Source organism: Muntiacus reevesi, chromosome 5 (assembly GCF_963930625.1).
Source record: "Muntiacus reevesi chromosome 5, mMunRee1.1, whole genome shotgun sequence".
NCBI lineage: Eukaryota > Metazoa > Chordata > Mammalia > Artiodactyla > Cervidae > Muntiacus > Muntiacus reevesi.
In genome coordinates, this window is record NC_089253.1 from 108,032,329 (window position 1) to 108,060,167 (window position 27,839).

Genomic DNA, 27,839 nt, shown 5'->3' on the forward strand with positions numbered 1-27,839 from the left:
ATCTATCTTCTTCCTGGTGGACTTTGAGAATGAGAGGAAAAAGGGAGAGTAAAGGAGAGAGGGTGAAGGATGCTCAAAGCTTCTGTGCCTTCATGGTTCTGAACTTCCTAAATGTTTGTCCATACTCTCTGTAATGAAATTATCCGCGTGTCTAACGTACTGCCCCTAAAGAGAACAAACAAAATGCTTAAAATCCAAACAAATGGGTAAGTGGCCCCAGTCTGATTACCCATGGATGAGAAAGCTTCCAGCGTTAAGTGATGACCAGCAGTGGGAATGCCAGCCCCTTCAAGGCAAAGATAGCACCATCAGTCTTCGCCTGGGAAGACGGCTGGTCCTGGGTGTGAGCCCCGCATCCACCCACTTCTGCAGCTGGCTTTCCTTGCTCCTGTGTACTCTGTGAGTCCTGTAGCATCCTCACTTCCCGGGGAAGTGTACACGGGGCTGGCTCAGCACAGGCATCCCGGTGTCCCGTAGGAGAGAGGAAAAGTCAGAGCAGAGGGGTAGCTAGGCAGGGAGTGCCTTGGTTGAAGCAGTCCTCCTCTCACCAGCACCTCTGTTCTTCATCCCGCAGGAGAAGACAGAACCCTATTTCATTGGGATCTTTTGCTTCGAAGCTGGGATCAAAATCGTGGCCCTGGGGTTCATCTTCCATAAGGGCTCATACCTCCGCAATGGTTGGAATGTCATGGACTTCATCGTGGTCCTCAGTGGGTGAGTCCTCCTCCCGTTTCTTCTTTGTACGTGGAGGCGCCTGTGGGGTCGTGAAGTGGCTGGTGCAAGGAGCCTGGGAGTGGGGGAGACAATTCTATGGAGGAGAGGAGGAGGAAGAAGTTCAAGGATAAGATTCCCATGGTACTGAGCCATGGCTGAGCCAGTTGCAGGGGCGTGTGGGTGTTCTGGAGATGCACATGGCATTAGACAGAGGCTGTGGACCCACAGTCTGGCTGCTGCTGCTGCTGGTTTCCCATTCCATGCTTGGCTAGCGCTGAACACACGTTTCCAAGTGAGTTTTTTCACCAAGGCAAGCGGCCTGCCTTGGCATGAGGGACAACCCCCATAATGGGCCAAAGGATGCTATCAGGTGCAGTTTTCTTTAGGAGATTGGGAAAGACCCTTTTAAGTATACTCTCTGAAATGGTAGTTGGGACTCGTGTCTTGACAACAGAGGATTTTTTTTTAATGATTTGCAGATTTATTTATTTATAGATTTATGCGTATTTACAATAGGAGAAGCTGTAAAACTGAATCATGTGAAAATGTTCGATAACGCATCCCTTTGGAAATTGACATAGTAACACTACATTGTGTCACAGGTGGTGTATGTGAGGGCAGTACTTTTATTTAAATATTTGCTAATTCTGCTTTTGAAAATGAATATAGTGCACCTTTACTGGGGCAGGTCCGGTGCTGTTGTCAGCATGTGCGATGGGCCTTGGGACTGGTGATGGTGTGAGCGTGCCTCCTCAGGCTTTTGTGGCTTCTCATGTGTCTCTGTATCAGGCTGCCTTTGGTACCTGCAGGCGAGGGGGCAGTCTGTGGGTCCTCTGTGGGGGTGGCAGCAAAGGGTGTAGCATGGAAATTTGTTTACCCACTGCCCAGAAGTTGAAACCTGTGAGGAAAAGTTAAGAGCTGGGTGGAAAAGTGAGGAGTGGGGAGAGATGAGCTACTATTACTGTTGACCAAAGGTAGAGGGGAGCAAAGAAGACCTTTTCCTTTTCTTTTTTCAGAGGAGTTGGGGCAGCTAAAATCTGACAAGAGTAAGAGTTTAGAAACACTTGCATCTTTTCATTGTCTTGTGCAACAGACATAATTGTCATACATTTTAACCTTCATGTCAACTATGATTAAGTGAAAGGGGAAAAGTTGAAGGTGTAATATAGACTACTGCTGCTGCTGCTGCTAAGTCGCTTCAGTCGTGTCCGACTCTGTGCAACCCCATAGACGGCAGCCCACCATACTCCGCTGTCCCTGGGGTTCTCTAGGCAAGAACACTGGAGTGGGTTGCCATTTCGTTCTCCAGTGCATGAAAGTGAAAAGTGAAAGTGAAGTCGCTCGGTCGTGTCTGACTCTTCTCGACCCCATGGACTGCAGCCCACTAGGCTCCTCTGTCCATGGGATTGTCCAGGCAAGAGTACTGGAGTGGGCTGCCATTGCCTTCTCCGGTAATAGGCTAGAATGTATAAATAGAAACTAGTGAGCATTTAACCCCTTAGTATAGGGAACGGATAAGTAGTAGAGATGACTCTTTATGTTTGAAAACATCTGTTGTCTTACAAAAGGATCTTCTGAAGGTTATTTTTCTAAAAGAAAATGCTACTATTGCATTTAAAGTGTGATTTAGTGTGTAAAGATACAGCTTCTGCGTAGTGTTTCAGAAGTACATGGAATAGACTGTAGTACACCTGGGCGATGTCTTGTGGGTTTTATCCCCACTTAATTAAACTGTGACTGACAAATGAAATTTGTCTATATTTAAGGTATACAATGTGATGGTTTGATACATTGGAAAATAATTATTGCAATCAAACTGATTACATATCCATCACCTCACATAGTTACTCTTTTATTTTTGGTGGTTAGAACACTTGAAAACTACACTTTTAGCAAATTTCAAGTATGTTATACATTATTATTTATGATAATATAGTAATATAATAATATATGCATTATTATTTACCCTGGGGAATACTAGGTCTCCAGAATGTATACATCTGTAGCTGAAAGTTTTTACCCTTTGATCAATAGCTTCCCCTGTCCCCTACACCTAGTCCCTCATAACCACCATTCTTTCCACTGTTACTATGACTTCCACTTCTAAAAAATTAGTATAATTAATATAACTGAGATCATGCAGCATTTGTCTTTATTTTTCATAGTGTCCTTTAGCTTCATCTGTGTTGTTGCAAATAGCCAGATTTCCTTTTTAAAGACTGAATAATATTCTTATGTGTGTGTGCGTGCACATATGTCTGTATCACAGTTACTTTATCCATTCATTCACTGATGGAAATTTAGGTTGTGTCCATATCTGGCTATTGTGAATAAACTGCAATGCACATGTAACTGTAGACATCTCTTTGAAGATAATGATTTCATTTTCTTTGGACATGAAATGTCCATTTCATTTTCTTTGGACACAATAACCAGAAGTGAAATTACTGGATTATATGGTAACTCTATTTTTAATTCTTCTGAGGAATTTCCATGTTATTTTCTACAGTAACTGCACCAATGTACATTTTCACCAACAATGCATGAGAGTTCTTTTTTCTCCACATCTTCACCAACAATTGTTGTCTTTTGACTTTTTGCTAATATTAATAGCTTGGGAATGTTTTAAATGTCCCTAAAAGAATCTATACTATATAAACAGTCCCCAACTTATGATGGTTTACCTTACAATTTTTTTTTAGTTTCCAATGATGCAAAAGCAATACTGTTCCAGTAGCAATTGAACCATGAATTTTGATGTTTTCCATAGGCAGTATGGTACTGTCTTGTGATGCTGGGCAGTGGCAGATACAGCTCCCAGTCAGCCCTGAGATCATGAGGGTTATCATTGTGTTTTTTACTTTCAGTATAGTAAATTCAATAAATTCATTCAATAAATTCAATTCATTCAATAAATTACATGAGATATTAAACACTTAATTAAAAAATTAGCTTTGTGTTGCGTGAGTTTACCTAACTGTATTCTAATGGAAGTGTTCTAAGAACATGTAAGGTAACTAGGCTCAGCTATGCTGTTATTAGGTTCAATCAGTCAGTCAGTTCAGTCACTCAGTTGTGTCCGACTCTTTTTGACCTCATGGACTTCATCACACCAGGCCTCCCTGTCCATCACCAACTCCCAGAGCTTGTTCAAACTCATGTCCATTGAGTCAGTGATGCCATCCAACCATCTCATCCTCTGTCATCCCCTTCTCCTTCTGCCTTCAATCTTTCTCAGCATCAGGGTCTTTTCCAGAGAGTCAGTTCTTCATTTTGGGTGGCCAAAGTATTGGAGCTTCAACTTCAGCATCAGTCCTTCCAATGAATATTCAGGACTGATTTCCTTTGGGATTGACTGGTTTGATCTTCTTGCAGTCCAAGGGACTCTCAAGAGTCTTCTTCAACACCACAATTCAAAAGCATCAATTCTTTGGTTCTCAGCTTTTTTTATAGTCCAACTCTCACATCCATACATGACTACTGGAAAAACCATAGCTTTGACTAAATGGACCTTTGTTGGCAAAGTAATGTCTCTGCTTTATAATATGCTATCTAGGTTGGTCATAGCTTTTCTTCCAAGGAACAAGCGTCTTTTAATTTCATGCTGCAGTCACCGTCTGCAGTGATTTTGGAGCTCAGGAAAATAGTCTGTCACTGTTTGCATTGTTCATTAGGTTAGGTGTATTAAATGTATTTTCAGCTTATTGTTGTTTTCAGCGTATGGTGGGTTTATTGGGGTGTAACCTCATCGTAAGTCATGGAAGATCTATACAGTAAAAGGCCTTAAATGAGTCTGAGTCATTTTAGAAATATGATCTGTTTAAAAGAAGACTACTGTAATGTGTGGGTTAAATGTTAAAATTATGTGAATTCTTAGTCTCACTAAGTCTTATATGTGTCAGAGGTCATTTGAAATTTCCTGTCTAGTCCATTTGTTTTCATTTCAAACTATTCTATGTTCAATAAGGAAAATTTGGAAGATACTGAAAAAAAGAAAGAAAGTCACTAAGAAAAATTCCTGATTATTTTGTGGTATTTTCTTCCGGCCTTTTTAATGCTTAGCAAGCTCTCTTTTCAATGCTTGTAATTTTGCTGCATTTTCTCAGTATATTATGGGCATAGTACATGTTACTCCATATTTTGGTAAAAAGTGGTAAAGACTGCTCAGCAATTTATGAAGTAGATGTACTCAGCTTATGTATCCATTTTTGCAATTATGTGAGACTTAGGTTGCTTTCTGGGTTTGGCTGTTATGAATAATTATTAAAGGTGCTCCAGTGTACATCTTTCAGGTGCCACATTTTAAGAGGCGTTGTGACAGGTTGAAGTTCTTCTAGAGGAGAATCTGCCTTGCTGGGGTGGGGCCTAAGATGTGTGGGGGAAGATGGAGGAACTGGCATTGAAGGACAAGAGAAGCTGGTGGGAACCATAAACTTGGCCTTCAAATGAGTGTTAGCATATGATTGAAGGGGCAGATTTGTAGAGGTCAGTAGAATCCTTCATCAGTGTAACCAGCAAGGCCCTCCGTGTCACCTTGTGTGGGGTGCACACGAGTGGGCATGGGTGCTGGGCCCTTGGCCAAGCCACTTGTCCTCTCTGCTTTCTCTCCCACCAGCCCTGGTATCTGCCATTCTTAGCAGCTCCTCAAACTTTGCTGAAAGGCCACTGCCATCCATCAGAACCAATAGGACTTTGCCCCTGTTCTTCCTGAACCTACTCTTTCTTTCTTTCTAGGGAAGGGGCATGGCACTCTTGAGATCCAAGCTCAGACTTGTGATTCTATCCCATGGGAATGGATAATCAAAATTTGTCTTCTGTTTGGACAGTGCTTTCATCTACCATGTCACATTGCTTCTAAAATGCATTTTCCTCCTGCTGGTGCATGTCTAAAATATGTAGCCTGCATCTTACAATAATGGCATGATATAATTTAATTGACAGCATTCATCTCTCTGGGTGGTGAGTAAAACCATGGGGGCACCTACAACTCTTGGGGTCTTAGCTATAGTGCATATGTTGTCATACAAGCCCAGGGGAGCAGGTAGATCAGATTTGAGATCAGAGTCATCCAGCAGTCAGAGGGGGTAAGTGCTCAGCCCAGGACCGCCGGCAGCTTGACAGCGGATCCAGAGTTGGGACGTGTCCTTTGACCCAGGGCTGGTGTGCCGCCCCTGCTGGTGCAGCCCCCTCTCCAGGCCTCCTGACGCCCATCCCATGAGCAGCCCATGCTGGCTGCTCTGACTTCCTGTCTCAGCCCCAGGTATGCCCTCCCTCTGCCTGCTGCGCAGAGGGGGAGGGACAACGCTGGAGCGGGACATCGCCTCGGGCTGAGGCTGTCCAGCTCCTCAGCTCTCAGTGTGTGAGGGGAGGTAGGGAGGGAGCTGAGGTGCCAGACCTCTGACTCAACCAAAGACCTACCATTGATGTTCTTTGTTCAGAGACAGGGGTTTGGGGGGCCTGGGCCACTGCCTTCTGCCTAAACGCCAGACCTGCTAACCTTCAGAATTCTTAGGTCTGTAAGCTGAGGCAGTTCATGGTTCAGAGTTAATTTATGTACATTATTCATAGAACCCTCATAATACCCCAAATGGGATCTTGTTAACCCCATTTTATAGATGAGGCAACCAAGGTTGAGAGAGAGTACGTGATATACTGGAGGTGCTAGAGCCGGACTTGAGCTCACATTTTCTGGCTCCAAGTTCCTTCTTCAACAGTCATTTCCCCGCGCTGTCAGTGACCTCACCACCTCACAGGCTCTGCAGTTCTCTGCTTGTGTGTTTCTTTGGTCCCCTTGAAGCCATGTGGGGTGGGCTCAGGGAGCAGTATAATCAGGTGGATGTCCCGGAGCCAGAGCTGAAGCTTTACATGTGACTTGAAGAGGACTAGAGCCCCGTGTGTCCATCCTAAGACTTCTGTCCATGGGCTTGGAATACAGCCAGCTCCCTGCTCTGTGGTTAAGAAGGCACGTTACTTAACTCTCATGGTTTCATGTGTAAAAACTGAACTAGAAGTTCCTCCTTGTTTCATAAATTGGCTTGTTCATCCATCCTTCCATTTATTCAACAAACTATATGTTGTTGAACACTCAAATTCTGGAACTGAGAAACACCAAGGTTAACATATTCTCAGTTCTTCTAAAAGACAGTGAATTTGCCATTCTTTTAACAAATTATGGTGACTCAGATGGTAAAGAATCTGCCTGTAATGCAGGAGACCCGGCTTTAATCCCTGTGTCAGGGAGATTTCTTGGAAAAGGGAATGGCTATCCCCTTTAGTATTCTTGCCTAGAGAATTCCGTGGACAGAGGAGCCTGGTGGGCTTATAGTCCATGACGTCACAAAGGGTTGGACATGACTGAGTGAGTAATAGTTTTACTTCGCTTTCATTTTCTTAACAAATTATTTCCTTACATAACTTGGGATCTCTCTTATATTGGTAACAATTCAAGAGATGCTATTTCTAAATATTTGTTAGGCCACCTGGATAATTCTAAATTATTTGAAGTCATTATTATATATTAGCCTTAAAAACAGGTCACAGCCCATAGAATAGATGTAATGATAGGGAAGGATTAGAACTCAGAGGCACTCCTAACCCATGGGTAGGAATAGGAAAGTGAAGGCCAGGATTGTGTCTATGAACCCTGTTCATGTCTGTGCATGATTAGAGTAGGTACTTAATAAATGCTAGTAGAATGGAATCACTTGGTCCATGCCAGATTCTCTTGTCACCGATTGGATGTGAAGGAGGGTGCTGGGGGCACCCTGAAACTGTCAGTCAGAGGGGGTCACCTATTCCCAGTCCTTCCCTTGGTCTGTCCAAGCCAAGCCTAACCTACAGCTCTCTCAGGTAGCTATGACCCAGCCCAGCTGCTCGAATCCAGATCACTCCGTTAGAGAAATGGGAACTGGGAACTGAGTCTCTAGGTGAGTAAGAGATATTGGACTTCCTGTTGTTTGGCCTGTTTACTGGACTCTCAGGCTTACCTTTTGGGTTGCTTCCTGAGTGATCAAGGGATGGGGTCAGAGCTGAATATTGATGACCCAACTTCCTAGAGGTGCTATGGGCAGGTGGAGGGATATGGAGAGAAGGGCACTATTGCCTCACACCACATTTTTCGTGTAATGAAAGCTGTTATCTATTGAGCCATATTGCAAAAATGACATTTATATCTATATCTTTATTGCTCAGAACATACTTTACAATCAGTTTTGCTAGCTTTCCTGTGGGAGATGACCTCTTTTGGCTAGTCTGTTAGCTGCAAATACGTGAGTACTAACTCTGAAGAGTGGGCAGGTGTATCTGAGCCTCCTTCCTCCACATAGACCATCATTCCAGGGACCAGGTGTCCCCACCCCTCTGTCTTCCTTCAAGTCCTTCAGGAGATATCGTTGAGGACCCACGATGTGCCAGGCACTGTGCTGCATGTGGGTGGTGCAGGGCTGAGTGTCCCCAGCAGGGGGCCAGGTGTCATGAAAACCCAGAGGAAGGGCACCAGTCTAGCTCTGAGAGCTGGGAAAGACTTCCTGGAGGAAGTAACATTGAAATTGGGATGTGAGGGCAGGCCGATAGGACTTAGACAAGGAAAAGTGGAAGAGCTTTTCTGGGTAAGAGAATTTTCATACAAATCCTTGAAGCTGAGAGAGAGCACAAAGGATGCTTCCGGGGAGTTGGCCAGGGGAATTCTGAGCAATGCTCCCAGAGAGGGCGGCAGGGGCCAGCTGAGGCCACGTGGGAGGAGCTCCTAGTGGAGCCAGAGGCAGAGGGACCCACTGAAGGCTTTGAGCAGGGACTGGTTTGAGCAGTGATTGGTTCTAACCCTGTGCTCGATGCTGTGCAGGTCTTTTTCATCCTGTAATTCACTTTGAGTAAAGAGTATGGAAAAGAGAGAGGGGAACCATTGCCATACCCTGAGCTGCAGTTTGGGAGGAGGTGCCGCACCCTGCAGAGGGAGGAAGGATGAAGGGTAAAGGGAACGGGGAGGAGAAGAGCCTGAGGAGATGCCGCAGAAGGGCTGGGAGCTGCCATTGGAGGTCCCCAGCTTCTCACCATGGCACAAGCAGAGTGGTTCAGCCTGGAGCCTGTTGGTAGGAGGACGCTATCTGGAGCTAAATATACATCGATAGGTATTTTTAGAGGGTTTCTGTAAGGAGGCCGCCCTAATACACGCATTCCCGAGCAGTTAAAGATCGAGGAAAGCACAGTTTTCCTTCCCCAGCACCGTCTCCCCAGTGCTGAGAATGTGGGGGAGGTGTTGATAACGCAGTCCCGGGGCCCCCAGCCCAATTTAAATCTCTGTGGTACTAGAATGATAGCACTTGGGATTTATATAGCATCTCCGTGCCAGTGAGCCTGGCGAGCCTTTACAGACCTGTCTTGTACTCATTCTCTCCACTCTAAGTGGGTGAAGCAAGTGAGGGGTGGGGAGCAGGGAAGGGCTGGGTACAGGGAGGAGTCATTGGAGCTTGTTGTTTCAGAGATGGAGAAACTGAGGCCAAGTGAGGCAACATGGTGGGTAGGAGCTACTCAAAGGAACTGAGGCAGTAGAAGGAGACGAGATCTCGGGCGCCTTCATCCTGATGTTGGGGTGCTCCGCTAGCCCTAAGCTAGACCGCTTCTCAAGTTCTCTCTCCCAGTGGAGTTGGGCTGCTCGTCTGAAAGCCCTCCACCTCCTCACCAGCTCCTCGCTGGTTTCTAGCTCCACTTTGGGGGAACACAGCTGTGGCTTGCGGCTTCTCCTTTTGTCAGAACATGAGTTTTCTGTTTTAATTGCATTTCCCTCCAGATGGGTTCATGATGGAAAAGATAGTTAGGATGTGGAATTTGGATTCAGGGAGGAGGTGGGCAGAAGGCAAAACGTGGAGCTTTTGGAGGTCTCTTCTTTGCTCTTTGACGATGATAAACTTTCTTTTGGGGAGACTTCAGATGAGAGTCCCAGCTAGTAGTTGATAGGCAGTTGAGCTGCAGTTGCTCCTTGGGTGGGAGATCATTTCTTATTACATAGACCCTTGATCCCTTTTCTCTATTGAGACTCATCATTGATTCATTCTACAGATATTTCTTGCGTGATTAGAGTAGGCATTTACTATCTAAGTACATACTTACTATGTTCTGGTGTATGATGTTGCCGTTGGGCTGGTTTCTCTTTCCTGAAGCGTTGCTTCTTGTCACCTCCACGGATTGACAGAAGCTCAAAATGGAGAGAACTCCTGGGGTCCTGAATTGGTCTTGGTGTCAACAAGGAGGAAGGAAAGCCAGGGGGAGTGGAGGAAGCTCAGAATGCCCAGGTGGTTTGGTTTGGGAGCATTTTTCTGGCTTTACATTCATTCAGGGTAACAGAGGGAAAGACGTGATGACCAGGTACTCTCTAAGCTAGGCCACCACCCTGGGTCTGAAGCTCCCATTTGAACGCAGTTAAATGCATGCAGTCTTAGGCAGGTGCGTGAGTGTGTGTGAAAGAGGGCAGCAGGGGTGAAAAGTCTGAGGCAGGACTGCAATGCAGAGGTGGCCATGGCATTAATGTTCATTCTCCAGATTTACAGGAGAGACTTGAGAACTAAAGGGCGTGTCTACATTTCTGTTCTGTGTGTGATGTATGTCTCCTCCCTTGGGTAGAACTTTTGTGTACTTCTCTCTGTTACCATCAATGTAATGTACAGTTCTATGTGAAATGTGAAATGCAGCAGTACTGTTCAATGTATGTTTCCCTGAAGTCAGAAGGTAACAGACATGAGGAGTGAAGAGAGATCACCAAAGGGAGCAGGGCAGATGCTGGAAGGAACAAGAGGGTGTGCTGGGCTCCAGGAGAATGTACAAAGGAAGGTTAAGTCTGAGGTCACTAAGACTTAGCCACCGAATTTTAGACCTGGGGGAATGACAAATCTGTCCAGCTTTCCGTGTTTATTATTTTTAACAGGAGAGAAAACTGAGACCCACGTAGCTAAGCCACATGTCCATGGTCCTAGAGCTGGAATGTGCTGAGCTGAGTTGGGTCCTGGTTGGTCAGCTCCGGATTCAGGGCTCAGTTGAAGCTATACTCCTCTCTCTGATGGTGAGAATCTGCTACTTCTGGATTATATTCAGGCCGCTGGGGTGTTAAGAAATAAATCAGATTTTAAAAAATTACTTGGCTGGAATATATGTGCAACTTATATAGAAACATAATTTAATATAGTGGATTAAATGATTCAGGGTTTTGGGTCCTGGTCCTCACCTTAATATACATTCCCTCTCTGATCCTTCAGTATGATACTAGGTGATACCTAAACCATCTCAGCTTTCCTCTATGAAATCTCATTTATGAAATAAATGCCTTCCACTGCCTACCTCACCAGGTCTTACAACAAGAAAATACAGTAATGACGATGCTGCTGCTGGTGATGTGGGTTCACATTTTACTTATAGCTTGCATGTCTTATCTCAAATATGGAAGCCCTCATATACTATCTCAGCACTTGCATACATCATTTTATGTATAGAAACACAAAGCAAGGCAGATATCATCTCCATTTTACAGATGAGGAAACCAAAACTCAAAGAGATTAAGTCACGCGCTCAAGGCCAAACACCTCCTAAGGGGAGGGGCCGGGATTTTCATTGTGTTACATTATCAGCCGTTCTCAACCCCGTGTAGTGTCTCCTGTACAGCACAGCTGTCTCAGCCAGAGTATTTTGAGAGACAGTGAAGCAAAATACGAAATCGGTGAGCAAAAATACTTTCCCCCTAGGTCAGTGATGTTATGAAGATAAATGTTAAAATACACCTAAAGCACCTTGAGCGCCTTTTAAAAAAGATATTTAAAATTGAAACTATTCCAAATACCAGGCCTCATTCAGAATCGTCATTTATCTCAATTAAACTAACAGCCACACAGACAAGTTTCACTGCAACCTATTGCAGATTCCATGACTGTGGCTGATTTAAAATTTCCCGTTAGTTGTCATTTTGCTTGAAGACAGAAGTTTTCTCCAAACTGAATGTGAGGTATATCTTATTTCTTCTTAGAGGTATCTAATTTTATCTGAACTAGTCAAATCCTCCTGTGGTTGTTATCAACAACAATAAAGAGATTCCAAGTAAAAGTGGAAACAAAGGCCTTCGTTTTTAACCTCATCAACACTGTTTTCCAGATTCTTCTTTTAAAAAAAAATACTCTCTTTCTTTGTCTTCTGACCCCTGGCATCACACAAGCATACAGAAGTCAGAGGGCTCGGGCGTTAGAAAGGAGGGCTGAGGAGAGCGCCCTTGCCCTCGGGAGGAATGTCCAGTCAGGAGGACCACTCCAGTGCTCTCTCTGAGGAGAGCTGACAGGAAAGGCTGAATTCTGATGTCCTCCCCCTTGCCTTTCATTTCCTCCCGTCTCGCCTGCCACTCTTCTGTCAGGAGCCTGGGCCTTGGTGACAGAATGGTTAGGAGAGGGGCTCAAGGTCGTGGCTTTTCTCCCTGGCCTCAAGCTCTGGGACGGTGACTGGAAGGCAGAGTGACAGGTGTGACTGTTTCGCACTTCAGATGGCATTTATGGTGAAGTCTCACGGTTTACATCCCTGTGGGGGTTCTGTACATCTCGCCTCTTCCCCCACCAGCCCTCTTGGGCCTGACTGGTCCTGGAGGAGTCAGTCTTAGTCCAGAACCACAGGAGTGGCCATGGGAAGTTGAAGCTGAAATAGAACTGATTTGGGGTATCTCTGCTGTGCAGTCTTAATCAAAACTCTGGGTGATGGGCGGGAAAACCAGAAGGGTTTATCTCCTGGGCCTCCCACTCAGGGTTACCCTTATCCCCATGTCTGAAACTTTGAGTTATGGGGAAAGACATAGGAAGAGGAAGGGCCAGGAGAAGACCAGGGGGAGGGAAGGATAGAAGCAGCCAGTGTTCATCTTGGGCCTCTTATGTTCCAGACGTCATGCTGCCTAAGAGGGATGCAGTCCTGGGTGGAGGTCTAGTTTCTATTGTCTTGGAGCTAGCTGTCTAGCAGAGGAGACAGATACCAAATTAAACTTTAAAGGTGTATCAGGGTTGCAAAGGAGACGTGTTACAGTGCTAGGAGGATTTTACACTGGGACTCTAACCTAATCTGCGGGGAAAGAAGGTCAAGAAGTTGATGTCGAAACCCAGAGATGGAGTAAGCTTTCACTAGGAGCAGTGAGAAGAGGGAAGGGAAGGATGAGGAGGGCTTAGATGGAAGTTGGGGCAAGTGTGAAGGGCTGGAGGTGGGAGAGCGCAGAAGAAGGCCAGCGGAGCCCAGCGTGTAGTGACTAAGGTGATGGTAACCTGAGGGGGGCTGGAGAAGGGGAGGGACCACGTCATTCAGGGTCTGCTTGGCACCACCAGGGATGTTCAGTGGGAGGCCGTTGGCTGGTTTAAAGCAGGGAAGTCGACATATTTGCAGAAAATGAATGGGGATGGGTGATGTTCGCTGAGAAAATAGAACTTCCCTGAATGATTCCAAGTCTGCTCAGTATTAGGATAGAATTAATGTCTTCAAAGAGTCCCTCCCTCTCCGTTGCCGCCTCCATCCAACAGTGGCCCTCAACTATAATTTTGTTTAACCTTTTGGAACTGTACCAAAACCCAGTCTGTAGACCTTATAATCTAACCCGTCTTGTGCTAAAGATCTGTTAACCCTGCCCAGAGTAGAGACATAGTCCTGCCTTCTGGGTTCACACTCTGAGTGTCTCCTACTGATTCAAATAATGGGTAAGAATTGATGAGTGTGTGGGCTTTTATTTTTGATGTTCAGCAGAGAAATTATTTTAAAAATGCTTTTCTGAGAACATTGCTATATGATTATTAGGATTTTTATTTTTCTGATAGAACAATAGTCAAAAGATCAAGCCAACCCACATGCTTGTTGATGAGATGTTTCTCTTCCTCCTGCTCTCTAAGCCCATGACACATCACGATGCCGAATCTGGATCTGAGTTGAACTCTGGTTAATAGCCACCATAAATATACCATTTTGTGATCTAGGGGCCCCTTCTGGGGGGGAGCTTAAAATGCTCTGTAATTCATCCTCTTCCCACTTCTCACGTGGGGAAAGGAAACAGAGGCCTCCCCTCCCAGTTCTCTTTCTGAGTAAGTGTTGTGTTCTCTCTTCTGGAGACAGGTCACCCAGATGGAGGCTTCTCAGCTGGGCTCTGATGTCGAGGTGGGAGGTGTTCACTGCTTACCCCGGGCTTCCCCACTGAGTAGTTAAATTCACATCCTCTCTTCACATGAGTGCAGCCAGCTCTTTAATGTTCTGGCTTCCTCCTCCTTGCTCTTGCTTTGTTCTCCTCTTACTCTCCCTAACCTTTCTCTGTTTTCATTTTTCACCATGGTTCAAAATAAAAGACTAGGTGAGTTGGGGACAGGTGCCATGGAGAGCGATGCATTTGGGTATGTGCTTGTGTATGTGATGCTAGTTCCGGCAGACAGCCTCTTAGAGCTCTGTCTACAGAATGACTTTGACATTCAACCCCTCTTCTCCAGCAAACAGATCCATGTATGAGGTGGGTTCTCCCTACTGGGAATCTGATAGCTCATAGTTTGACCAGCTTCTACTTCAGACAGAGGAGGACTTCTGTGATTACTTTAACTCCCCTGAGTTGTGACCGATCTGAAAACAAACTAAAGTGGAGCACTAGGAAGTCACCCAGGAATTAAAATTTTAGGACCACAGATAGAAAATAAAAGCACGTATATACTTTAAGAATACACCAGTGGATTTTAGTCAGTTGTAGGGAGGTGGATGAACCTAGAGCCTGTTGTACAGAGTGAAGTAAGTCAGAAAGAGAAAAGCAAATATGGTATATAACACATACCTATGGAATTTAGGAAAATAGTACTGGTGAACCAGGGAAGAAGTGGAGATGCAGACATAGAGACGGGCTTGTGGACACAGCAGGGGAAGGAGAGGATGGGACAAATTGAGAAAGTAGCCTTGACATATATATATATACTTCCACGTATGAAACAGAAAACTAGCGGGAATATGTTGTAAAACACAGGGAGCCCAGTCTGGCACTCATGACCCCCTAGAGAGATGGGATGGGAAGGGATGTGTGTGTGTGTGTGTGTGTGTGTGTGTGTGCGTGTGCGTGTGTGTATTTAAAATTATGACTGGTTTGCATTGTTGTGCAGCAGAAACCAACACAACATTGCAAAGCAATTATCTTCCAACTTAAAAAAAATGGGTGAACTTTGTAGTGTGTAAATGATACTTCAATAAATCTGTTTTTAAATAAAGGAAAAAAGAATGTACCTTAAGAGACCCCTGGAATTATTGCAGTGGACACGCAGATCCATGGCTGCACCCAGCATTGGCTGTTTCCTGAATAGCGTTTCTCACAAATATGTACCACACAGTATCATTGTTCTAAAATGTGTGTGGGTGCCATTGTAATTGATCAGATATAAATACACTTAGACTAAATGGTGGTGGTGTTTTTCTCTTTTAGCTAGTATAGCATAATGGTTAACAGTTTGGGCTCTGTAGTTAAGCAGACTGGAGTTCCTGTTTCTGATCTACAGTTTACTAGCTCTGTGGTTGTGGGCAAGTGATCCAGCTTCTTTGAGCCTAGGTGTCTTCATCTCTATGAAAAAGAGGGGAGGTAGTGATGGATAATACCTAACAGAGTTGCTATGGAGCTATATTAATGAAATAACTCCTCTGGGAGGGTGAAGTGAATCTTGGATTTTTGACATTAAAAAAGGAACCTTGCACTTGAAAGGGTAAGAACGGCTGATTCAGCGTGACCCATTATTTCAGACGAAGGGGCTGAGGCCCAGAGAGGGCTTTGAGAACTTGAAGTCTAGTGTAGTCCTGGTACTCGTGGCTCTGGGTGGAGGGTCACTTGCCTGCAGCTAATACCCGACTTTGGTCAGGAGGTGAGTTAGACATGGAAGTTAGATCATTGTCTAACCATTGTTAGGCCATCGTTAATGTTGAAACCTCTTTTTTTTTTTTAAGGTCTAAAATACCTTAAGTACTTGCACTCATGAACAGAATGGTTTGGTTGGAGTAGAATATATATGTGTGTGTATCTGTACATAAGACAGCTCAGTACAGTGTGATCAGGATACAGCTTTGTTCTGGTTGGCGGTTCAGTCTCTAGAAATGGTTAGAAGAGGGAAAGATGTAAGCCGGGCCGGGGACACCCAGATCTCTATCCAAGGTTACGTAATATATAGTTAGCCTTTGGATTCTTTGTCTTTTATTGTCAATCCAAGGGAACTTGGATAGTTAAGTCTTTTTTGGTGATTGCTTGCCTGTTTTTCCTCATCATTGTCTGTATAATTTAAAATTTAATATAATTTTAATATAAATATATTTTAATTTATTTTATTTTAATTTAATATAAATATATTTTAATATATTTTAATATAAAATTAGAATAATATAATTTAAAATTTAAAAGAAATTTTAAATTGTTGGATGTACAGTAGGTATGTAATAAATACTTTCTTGTAATTATTAGTAATACCCATTGATTCAAGGAATATTTCCTATGCATATATAAAACACTTTAGTGAATATTGGGATGAAAAAGGTAAATAGTAAGATATCTGCCCTCAAGGACCTTTCAGTCTTATATAGAGATAACATCCATATACAGATAATTTTAACCGTTTGATCAGAAGGAAAGTTTGCAAATAAATCTATTCTGTCCATTCAGCTTTCCATCTATCCACTTTTTATTAAGTGCTTTCTGTGTACAAAGTCTAGTTGTGAATAGCAAGAGGGACAGTGATAGAGTTAAATGAGGAAGAGATGGAAGGTCATTGGGAATTTGGTTTCATTTTGCTCATGCAACTGTTGACACCTCTACTAGAAGTTGGTATCAGCAGCCCTTAACACTTCTGCCCCCTGTTTTGATCAGGCTTTGAAAGTAAGAATGAGAAGCTAGTAGACTGCTTCATTTCATTTTATTTTTGTGTTGCTTTTTCCTCTGTAAGAAACCAGCTGAGGCTATTTATAAAATGTTCGTGTTTGCCTGGATATCACTGCTGGTTAACATTTGGCAAACTGCAAACTCCGTGGCCAAGAGGACAGAGGATCAGGAGCCAGTGTCAAAGGGAAAACCAGCTTCTTCCTTTGCTGATGCTTTTTCTATCCTAGGTTTGCACGAAAAAGGTTGAGAAGTCAGATGTTTACTAGTGAACTGTGCGTGACTACAACAAATAAATTGGAGTCAGTAGCAGATAAATGATTGTTGTAGGTCTTTGGAGGAGGATTTATTATTGTGGTCAGAGTGTTCGAATGGTCCTTAGGGATGTCAATTACGTTGCTCCTAACTGCAGCTTCTCACGTGCCTTCTGTATGGGGGTTATGTCGTTAGATCTAGGAAAGCTTTTTCCAAGGGAAGAGGCTAGTGGCTTCAAGTTCAAGGCCCTAATGAAAGGAGTTTCAGAAAGGAGTTACCCAAATTATTTAGCTTTATTTATTGATATTCACTATGTCCAGCTCTGGAAAAGGGCTCCTTCATTTCAGCTACTGGCCCTTGTCATAGCAGCGCCAGGTTAGGAGGCAGGGAGGGGAAGGACGGATGGAGAATTGGAATTACCTGCTTATTTAGGAGTACTGGCTTCGTTAACAGCTGATGGTCAGTGTGAAGCACTGCATTAAACATTTTGAAGGATTTTCTCCTTTAATTCTCACAACAACCCTATGAGGTAAATACTGTTATTATCACCACTGGATGAGGAAAGTAGGGCTTAGCTGGTTCAGGAATTTTCCCCAGTCACACTGCTAGTGGTTAGTGGAGCAGGGATTCAAATGAAATTGCCTAGTCCCAGAACTTATGCTTTTTTGAATTTGTTTTATTTTTAAAAATTTTATTGAAATACAGTTGATTTCAATAAGTGTATTGAATTTTAAAATAAATTTCAAAATAAATTATGATTTCAGTAATTTCTGCAGTATAGCACAGTGGCTTAGTTACAAATATATATATTCTTTTTCATTTTCTGTTTCATTATGCTTTATCATAGGATATTGACTATAGTTCCCTGTGTTATAGAGTAGAATCTTATTGTTTATGCAGTATGTACATACTAGTTTGCATCTGCTAATCCCAAACTCCCAATACTTCCCTCCCCCACCCCACCTCCCTCTTGGCAGCCTCAAGTCTGTTCTCTGTGTCTAGAAGTTAGGTTTTTAACCATGATGCTGACTGCCTTCCTAGTGTATATATCACAGTGACTGTCTACTCTGATTTTGTTTTACTCCTGATACACTTTAACTGATAAGAGTAAAGGGATTTATCTGTGATAGGTCAAAATCCATTCATTGGAATATGGTTTTGGTTACTGGGAAGATGTCTTTTATTGGAAAGGATTAAAAGGACAATAGATTATTGGATTTTCTCTATCACTTTAATCTTGAAATCGTTTTAGACATATTATCCATTTAGCCCTGTAAAGTCAGTTAATGTTATAATACAAGACACAGCCTGGCAGGTTGGAAAGACAAAGGCTATGGAATTACATTGTTTTGCGTGTAAAGTCTGAATCTGGCTCTGTGACCCTGAGCAAGTCTTGTAACCCGTTACCCTCAGTTTCCTCATTGGGAAGTTAAGGGTTCAGGGTATCTGCGAATATTGATGAATATTTGATGAGCATCATGATATGATATGGCAGGCTTCCCTGGTGGCTCAGATGATAAAGAATCTGCCTGCAATGTGGGGGACCTGGGTTTGATCCCTGGGTCAAGAAGATCCCCTGGAGAAAGGAATGGCTACCTATTCCAGTATTCTGGCCTGGAGAATTCCATGAACAGAGGCTACAGTCCATGGGGTCGCAGAGAGTTAGACACAACTGAGTGACCAACATACTTTCATGATATGATGTATGTCAAACACTTGGCGCAGTGCTTTGTACTTAGTAGATTTTTGATAAATAGCATCTCTTGCTATTTACTAATGAGGAAAGGGAAGCATAAAATTGAAAAGTACATTCCTGGAGTTACTCTAAGCCCTGCAGAATTTCTTGATAAAGCCAGGAGGAAGTCAGTGTCCTGTATTTTTGGTCTGTTGTTATTTGTACTGGGTCATATTAGCTTCTAGAATGTAATAAATCTTGGGTGGACTTCAGCGTTCCGAATCACTTTCCATTTGATCTGTACTCACAGCTCTTGTTTGCCTAGGATATGGGGTTTCAAATTATAGTTGAACAACTGTATTTATCTAATAATAGTAAAGCAGGTCTACCCCTAATATTACCTAATACAGCATAGTATCAGCTGGCTACAAGTAATAGCAATGCTTGCCTGATGTGTGTGGTCTTCTTTTTCTTTCCCTAGCCCTCTTTTTAAAAATTCTCTTTCCAGCTTTGGTTTTACATTTACTCCATGACGTCAGTCCATTTTATTTCCTCTCTAATATCTTATTTTCTTCCCTTCCCTTCATATTTATATAATCAAGATCTCATGATAGTTTTGTGTTTTGTGTGTGTGTGTTGCATTCTGATTACACATCTGAGTCGTCCTCTTTTTTTAAATTTTATTTTGTTATTTTTAATTGGAGCATAATTGCTTTACAGAGCCGTGTTGGTTTCTGCCTTACAACATCAAGAATCAACCATAAGTATGTATCCTCTCCCTCATGCCCCCACCACCCATCCCATCACTCTGGGTTGCTCTTCCCCTTTTGAAAGAACACAGACATTAACATCACAATAAATGATTTATTTGCTTTCATTTATACAGTGTTTTCTATTCATCAGACCTTATTCTTTTTCATGTTTCTTTTCTTTATTTTTTTTTGTATTGGTCAGAATCTTATAATCAGTTTCTTATAATTATCAACCAGATTAAGTTCTTATAGTGGAGATACTACTTTTTATCTTTTTTCTTTTACTCCCCATCACCCTCCCCCACTTTTGCAGGCTATAAGCAGGAATCCACATATATTACTAAACTCGATGCTGAACTTACAGTCGATTTTTAGGACTTACAGTATGACTGACAGTTTGACAGTCAAACGCAGTCAGTGCCAGTGAGAAATCCTGTGTTGTAGTGGGAAGCCCATCCAGATCAAAATTGATCCAGGCCTGGTACTCGTCCTTGTTACCGGTAACAGCAGGGCTAGCTTGTAAGCATCCTGAGTCTAAATTTTCTGCTCTGCAAAGAGAGCAGTACTAGCCTTGCAGAAGTGTTGAGGAGATTAAATGGAATGACATATGTGAGAGTGTCTGGTACCTTCCTCGCTGTTGCTGCCTTTTCCTGTCTACCTTCCTCCGTGCCTTCAGCGCATCAGTAGGAAGAGTCCTGGAGGTCCCTATGCAGTTTATCTATATTCAGGCCGTGGTGCTGCGGAGGAGGGAGCCCATTAAAGTTTGATGGTGCTCCTGGGCACTGCAGGGCTGGAGAGGTGAGATGGAAGAGAAGAGAAAGAATAAGAAATTATGCAGCTTTTAAGAAGATATGCACAGGCTTATGGTTTATGATCTGCCCATATGGGTGCCTGCCGACGTGTCATATATATTCTTGCCTGAGGTTACAACAGAGTACATCTGCACCTATGCTTTCATCTGTATCCTCTGTATCATGTATTATCCTAAGGAGAACTCCTGAATGTAAACAACATGGCAGTTGTGTTCTCATAGCAGCTTTCTTTCTTTATCAGGGATTTCATTAAGAGGATTTTAAAGCCTTTCTTTTTTTTTTAATTATTTTTAATTGATGTAGCATTAATTTATTAATATTGCCATAGCTTGTTTCTATGAACTCTTCTAGGGCTGGATCCCCCTGCCTTTCTTAAACTGCTCCAAGGGATAGCTCTTTCTCCACACCTGATTAGCTTTCCCAGTCCCTGACCCTGACTGGTTTGGTCTTGTCTTTGCCAGGAGGACCTTACCCTAGGAATTTTCTGGGAGTAAACTCCCCCAGATCATCATTTCTTGAATGCAGATCCTGGGCTTGATTGGACATTTGGTAATGAATTTGTCACAAGAACAGCAACTCAAGCCCTTATTTCACTCATGATTCTGCCCTGTTATTTGAGGCAGACCCATTTCTCAATGAGATTATCTTCTCTTTATGTGAAAGGAGAGAGGAAGAAAAGCCTGTTTGGTGATTTTCTGAAGGGCAGATCTCCTCCAAATTTAATTGTTTATTAAAAACAAAAACAAAAAAAGATTAAGGGATTTGAGAAAAGGGTGATTCATTTTTTTTGATTGAGTTAAGAGATTTTCCAGAAAGGGTAACTTTTTCCTACCTCTTTGGGGGCTTCCCAGGTGGTGCTAGTGGTAATGAACCTGCCTGCCAATGCAGGAGACTTAAGAGATGCAGGTTTGATCCCTGGATCAGGAAGATCCCCTGGAGAAGGGAATGGCTATCCACTCCAGTTTCTTGCCTGGAGAATCCCATGGACAGAGGAGCCTGGTGGGCTGTAGTCCATAGAGTCTCACAGAGTCAAACTTGACTGAAGTGACTTAGCATAGCAGAGTACTACCTCCTTGATTTTTCTCTTTGATTAAATTCTTTGCTACAAGTGATACCTTTTCCAACATCACTATTTCTATCAATGGTGTCAGTTGTCCATGTGTTTACAAGGAAATGACCTTGATGTGTGTCAGGAATACTACCAGGATCTTCTCCAAGGCACCTGGTTCCTTGTGACAACCCCAGCTGCAGCCTAGAAGAATTGGATGGATGGGCTTTAGGGAGTCTTGAGTCACCTAAAATCATATGGTAAGTTAGCACATATGAGCATTTTCCCTCAGGAAAAGGGTCCATAGCTTTTATCAAAGGAACCTGTGACCCACATTTGGGACCATTTTATTAAATGATCTCTAAGGCACCTACAAGCTTGAGAATTTGGGGGAATTTACTATCCTTCCTGTCACGTATATATTTCTGTTAAGTTTGATGCCTTCATCAACCCAAGATCTCATTTTCCTCCTGCCTGTTTCTGTCATCTCTCCCCTCATTGGGATTGTCGTCAATGCGTGCATTCACTGTAAGGGCATCATAACTGGACTCCTGGTGACAGGTTTGCCCCAGCTCTCCTCTGACATCACACATGCAATTGAATCATTTCCTTATATATACCTCTGTCCTGATCAGGATCTTTGGGCAAAGTTTTCTTTCTTTTTCGATATGGAAGAGAAGCTTTTTAGCATCATGTCCCGGCCATCCATCGGCTTGATCTCTTTCCTGCCTCATGTCCACTGCCCCTCTTATGTCGTTACTGTCATTGAGGGCCTTTTCACCCCGGTAGGGCCAGACTTGGAGGTGCCTTTCTCATCTCAGAGCTTCGTTCTGTATTCTTTCACATGCTGTCACTCTGCTTTGTTTATATCCTAACTGCCTTTTGATAGTCTGTGCCATGGTGTTCTATGGGAACCAGCTCGAAACTTGACTCCTCAGGAAGATAGACCCCCTTCTGGACTCCCTAAGCAATTCACTGCGTTTTCCCTTCATCAGCAGATGCTACCCTGTCTCCTCTTGTGTTATTCCTGTGGCCCTCTTGTCTCTATGTTGAGATGGAGAGTGGGGGCATGTGCTTCTTCCTTCTTCTCTAAAGTGACTTAGATTTTCTCAGACTCATAATATTAATAGATGCCCAACAAAGGACGGGTGAGTAAGGAGGTGAAAAGCAAGGGCCTGTTAGTATCTGCCCACGGGGCTGAGTGGGGAGGGAGGGATGGGAATCGTGGACCCAGCTTAAGCCTTGAACTCCAGCTTCATAGCCTGCCCTTGTGTGTTTCCTCATCCTGAGACCACAGAGCAGGAATAAAAATGCAGACCATGACCGAACCTGAGGCCCAGCAGTGAAGTGTGTGGGTACCGAGCACCTAGTCCAGCTGAGGGTGGAGAACAGGGCGCCATGGAGTGGAGTACTTTGATTAGGACCCTGGGGGGCGTGGGCAGAGGTTCCTCCCCTTCTCTACCAGCCCCTAGCCCATACTAGTTACCCAGTAAACTTAGAGAAAGTGATTTTCTTTCTCTTGGTTCTTTATGGTTGTTTTTGTGTTTTCGCTTAAAATAAATGACGTGTTAATACTGCCAGTTGTCAGATTGACTCAGACTGCTTTTCCTTCAATCAGTCTCCTTTCCCTGTTCACCCCTTCTGCCTGGACAATTAGCAAAGTGTTTGGTCTTTGGTTTGTATGAATAATTGATTCTGAAGCTTTGTGAATGATTCATGGCCCATATGGTGAGGCAAGAGGATGTGTGTGTGTGTGTGTGTGTGTCCAGCATCTCATACAAAAGGTCAGAGGCTTCTCCCTGGCTGGGGGGAGGGGCTGGTACAGGTCATCTCCTGGGATAATGCAGCAGTATGCATATAATGCTCCTCTCTGTGTTCTATCAAAGGTGAGAGGGTTGGAGCTTCTCCCAAGAAACCAAGGTTCTCTATGGGTATATGCATTTCATCCTTCTAGATCATTGGTTCTGGTTTTGGTCAGGCTTATTAGTGAACTGGAGTTTATCCCCTTTAAATTAACCAGCTATTCACTCTTCCCAAGATGAATGGTTAATTTGATTTTCAGAGCATTTGAGAAAAGGGCATATGTTGCTTTTCTTCCTTTGCATTACAGTGTTTCAGACTTTCCTAGTCAAGGGACATTTTTTTCTCAACCCAGAGTTTTACCATAGATACCCTCTCCTAACATGCTAATTTGGTTTCCTCATATATCTCCTTTGCTGGAGACCGAGAACACCTTGTTATCATTCATTTTATAGCTCTTCCCTATCTTTGAAAGCTGTCATTGGATATTTGTGTGCATGAGACAACAGAACTGATGGCCTAGCTTGTACAAGAGTGACATTCCTTATCTACAAACCCTCTTTGTTTTAGTCATTTTATAAGGAACAAATGGGACTCCTGAATATGCCCTGATCTTTGAAAACCAGCTAAGAAAAAATAATTTTGTTACCTACGCAGAGTTCATTTTTTTCTTAGGTAATCAGACTCCCCATTTTATTGTAGGGAGCTGAAACAGAGGCAGTGTATAAGTGAAATGCAAGATTGTGATGAAGCTATGGCAGTTTATTGGTCATTTGGGCTTTTTTCAGGAAGGTCATAATGATTTTGTGGAGGTTCAGTCACTCAGTGCTGTCTGATTCTTTGTGACCCCATGGACTGCAGCACACCAGGCTTCCCTGTCCTTCATCATCTCCCAGAGCTTGCTCAAACTCAGGTCTGTTGAGTCAGTGATATTCCATAATGATATTCCAGTCATAATGATATTCCCCTGTATTTTCTAGTACTATTTAAAAATTATACTTGTCACATTTATGTTCTAATCCTTGAATTTATTTTTGTGTTATTCTGTGAAGTACGTGCTGTGCTGTGCGCAGTTGCTCAGTCATATCCGGCTCTGCAACCCCATGGACTGAAGCCCACCAGGTTCCTCTGTCCATGGGGATTCTCCAGGCAGGCATTCTGGAGTGGGTTGCTATGCCCTCCTCCAGGGCATATTCCCAACCCAGGTATCAAACCCAGGTCTCCTGCATTGCAGGCGGATTCTTCACCATCTGAGCCACCAGAGAAAACCCTATGTGAAGTATGAATATACCTATATGTTTTCCCATAGGTTCCCAACTTCAGTTGGTGAAAGTACATCTTTTGCCCTGGACTTCCCAGGCGGCACTAGTGGTAAAGAACCTGCCTGCCATTGTAGGAGACATAAGTGATGTGGCTTCAATCCTTGGGTCAGGAAGATCCCCTGGAGGAGGGCATAGGAACCCTCTCCAGTATTCTTGCCTGGAGAATCCCATGGACAGGGGAGCCTGGCGGGTTGTGGCCCCATAGGGTCACAGAGTCGAACCCAGCTGAAGTGTCTTAGCATGCATGACACGTCTTCTGCCCACTGAGGTCTGATGCCACTTCTGTTTATGTGCTAGGTTCCTCTGTATGCATTGTTTGCTTTTAGGCTCTCTGTTCTGGCCCATCAGTTATTTTTTGTGTGTCCTATTCATGAGTATGTATTTGTAATACTTTTTGATAACTGATAGTGCTAATCATCTCTTCTCCATCTGGCTTTTAAAAGAAGCTAATCTTGGGCATTATAGTTTCATACGAATTTAAAGTAACTTGTTAAAAATATCAGGGTTTTGTTTGGAAATGCAGTGACTGACTAAGTTGGGGAAAATTGATATTTTTATAATATTGAGTCTTACCAATATGTCTTTGTTTATTTGGGATATATTTGAAGTCTTATAAGAGTTTTGGAGAGTTCTCCATTTAGGACTTGTACATCTCTTACTATAGTTATTTGTATTATCTTATAATTTTATTGTTCTTGTGAATGAATTTTTTTTTTCATTTCTAATCAAATATTGCTAGTGTATAGGAATGTTACTGTTTTTCTTTGTTGTTGTTATGTCCACCGAGGGCTTCTCAGGTGACACAGTAGTAAAGAATCTGCCCATCATTGCAAGAGGCACGAGATTGATTCTTGGGTCAGAAAAGATCCCCTGGAGTGGGAAATGGCAACCCACTCCAGTGTTCTTGCCTGCAAAATTCCATGGACACAGGAGCTTGGTGGGCTACAGTCCATGAGGTCACAAGAAGTTGGACCCAACTGAGCACACACATATATTTATCAATTTTGTCAAACCTTTTCATTAATTGAGATAAGTTGTTTGTACATTCTTTTAGATTATGTAGAAAATTATATCAACTGCAAATAAGTTTTATTATATACTTTTCTTTCCATTTCACTCAGTCTGTATATTTTTTTCCTTATATTAGCTAGCTAGAACTTATAGGAAAATGTTGAATTATGGCAGTGATAGAAGACTTTCATATCTTATTTCTGATATTAGAGGTAATTTTTTTAAAGCTTCACCATCAAGACAGGTATTTGTTATAGTGTTATTGTGAATACTGTTTATAAAGTAAGTAAAGAGTAATGGTTAGATTTCACCTGAAGCTTAATATTTTCATTTAATATATAAACTCAAAGATTTTGAAAGTTCATTTTGTAGAAGGTTAACCATTGAAATTATTGTGAATGCTACTGAAAATTATTTATAAATGTTTAGCATTAATAATAAGCATTTATTTTAGAGTGAAAATATGCTTACAATTTTGGTGTAATATAGTGTCATTGTATAAAAAGCTTTTGCTATATTCAGAAACCAATGGAATGGAAATTCATGGAGTTGTGATGTACACACGATTCTTAGTCACAGCCAGAAAGGTCTGGTATTCTCTATGTTGAAATAGAAGCTATAGGCAAGTAGAATCAGTAAGAAAAAAAGGTAGCAAAGAAAATCCAGAAAGTCCATCAAAAAGTGAGAAAGGAGGGAAATGAAATAATCAGTAAGACAAATAGAAAATATGAATGAATCTAGAAATATGTCCCAGCTTAATAGCAATCAGAACAAATGTAAATAGATTAGACTTACTTTTTAAAATAATAGAGTGTGTAATTCAATTTTAACCTTATGTTTAAAATACTTAGCTAAATACAAATATTAGAAATTAAAAATAGAAAGACTGGTAAAAGGTATGCTAGGCAATGTCAATAAAGAAAGCGTCAATGAAAAGAAGATAACCGTTTTTAAAAAACATTAAGGTAAAAGTATTAGGGGACAGTGATGACTGTTCCATTCTGACAAAAGGAAAATCATTTAAGATGTGAAAGTTTCGTCTTTATCTGTCATCAGCATAAATGTCTGTTAAATATTTAGGGTAGCTACTAAAGAGATTTTCAAATGGTTTTGAACAAAATGCAACCAAAATTTCTTCCTTACAAAAGAGTTCAATTCCATCTCAACACACACACACACACACGCACACACACACACACACACACACACACACACACACACGATTACCTTTAAAATTTTAAGCTATCATACCACTGTCTTTTATCCTTTGACAGGTCTAATATCAACTTGATTATTTCTTTATAGACTGTTAGCATTTTCTCCTTATTTTTGGCATTGTAATATTTCACTGATATGTGCTTTATGTGGTGGTTTTTACTTATTTTTATTTTTCATGCCAGTTTCGGGGATCTTTTCAATCCAGAGATTCACATCTTTATTGTTTAATCCTGGGAAGCACTTTTGAATTGCTTTTCCCTCCTCCAACTTGCTCCTTCCTTTTCTCTTTTTAATAGTATCTTCTCTACAGTTTATCTATTCTTTATTTCTAGCATTCACTATATATAAAACACTAGGACTTGTTCTATTCATCCTCTGTATCTCTTAACTTTGCTTTTTCATCTTTTTATTGCTCTGTGTTGATTTCTGGAAGCATTGCTCAGTTTTATTTTCCAGGTCTCTAATTCAGCTGTCTGTCTTGCCATTCAGTTTATTCAGTCATTTAAAAATTTTTTCAGTTACTGAAATTTTCATTTGACCTATCTCTAGCAATTAAAAAAACAGTGCTTGTATTATTCTCTCCATTTCCCCTAAGCTAGTAATTATATGTGTTCATTCTCATTGAGTGTATGTTCTTTGATTGTTGAGTTTGTTTCCTTGCTTTCTGGTATTGAATTTGCTCAAGTATTTTGTGGTTCTTGATTATAATGTCACCTGACATACTTGTTTCTGCAGACTCTTGAAGGGACTTTAGACTGTGAGACTAACAGTCTGTTGAGAGTATCGGAGGTGTGACCTGCTGCTGGCTGGTTCACTTTGATGGCCAGTCGCCGTGGAAAGGCATGGAGGGCTCCCCCCACATTCTCACCCGCCTTCCCTGCCCATTGCCCTGGCGTATAGGCAGATATTCCTTTACTGCTGCCTGTTCCAAGGAGGGAAGGAAGGGAAGGAAGGGTGAGGATGAGAGAGTGAAATGCTTCCTTGATCTTATTGCTACTCTGCCTGTCACCCTGTAAATCACCCCTGGGTCCCTCCAGACTCCAGTGTCTACCATCGGCAGACAGGAGCACTCAGGGTACCAGCCTCCACTGATGGCAGCGGCATCCTCCTCTGGGGGCTGGGAACTGTGGTTTCCTTTTAAAAATCAAATTGCATCTATTTTCTGTCCTAAGGGTGTTTGTTACAATTTCTGTTCAACCAAGGGTCAGTTTTCCTTCTTGCTTTCCACTGTGGTTATTATGTGTGTTTGTAAAGTGATTTCTAGGATTTGGAAAGAAGAAACCGCCGTGTGCGCTCGGTCTGCCTGTCTGAGAAACAGAAGCTGGGGCAGCTTATTCTATCCTCGCTGAATCTCAGTTTTCTTA

General features: G+C 42.5%; 1 protein-coding gene across 3 annotated transcripts in view; it reads left to right on the top strand.

Moving 5' to 3' along the window:
* The window catches only part of CACNA1E (calcium voltage-gated channel subunit alpha1 E), a 330,655-nt gene that overhangs the window by 29,302 nt on the left and 273,514 nt on the right, over window positions 1-27,839 (top strand). For all 3 annotated transcript variants that reach the window (XM_065936984.1, XM_065936985.1, XM_065936987.1), the window contains exon 3: window positions 575-714. In XM_065936984.1, coding sequence (XP_065793056.1) covers window positions 575-714 — 140 coding nt within the window. The remainder of the gene's footprint in view (window positions 1-574; window positions 715-27,839) is intronic.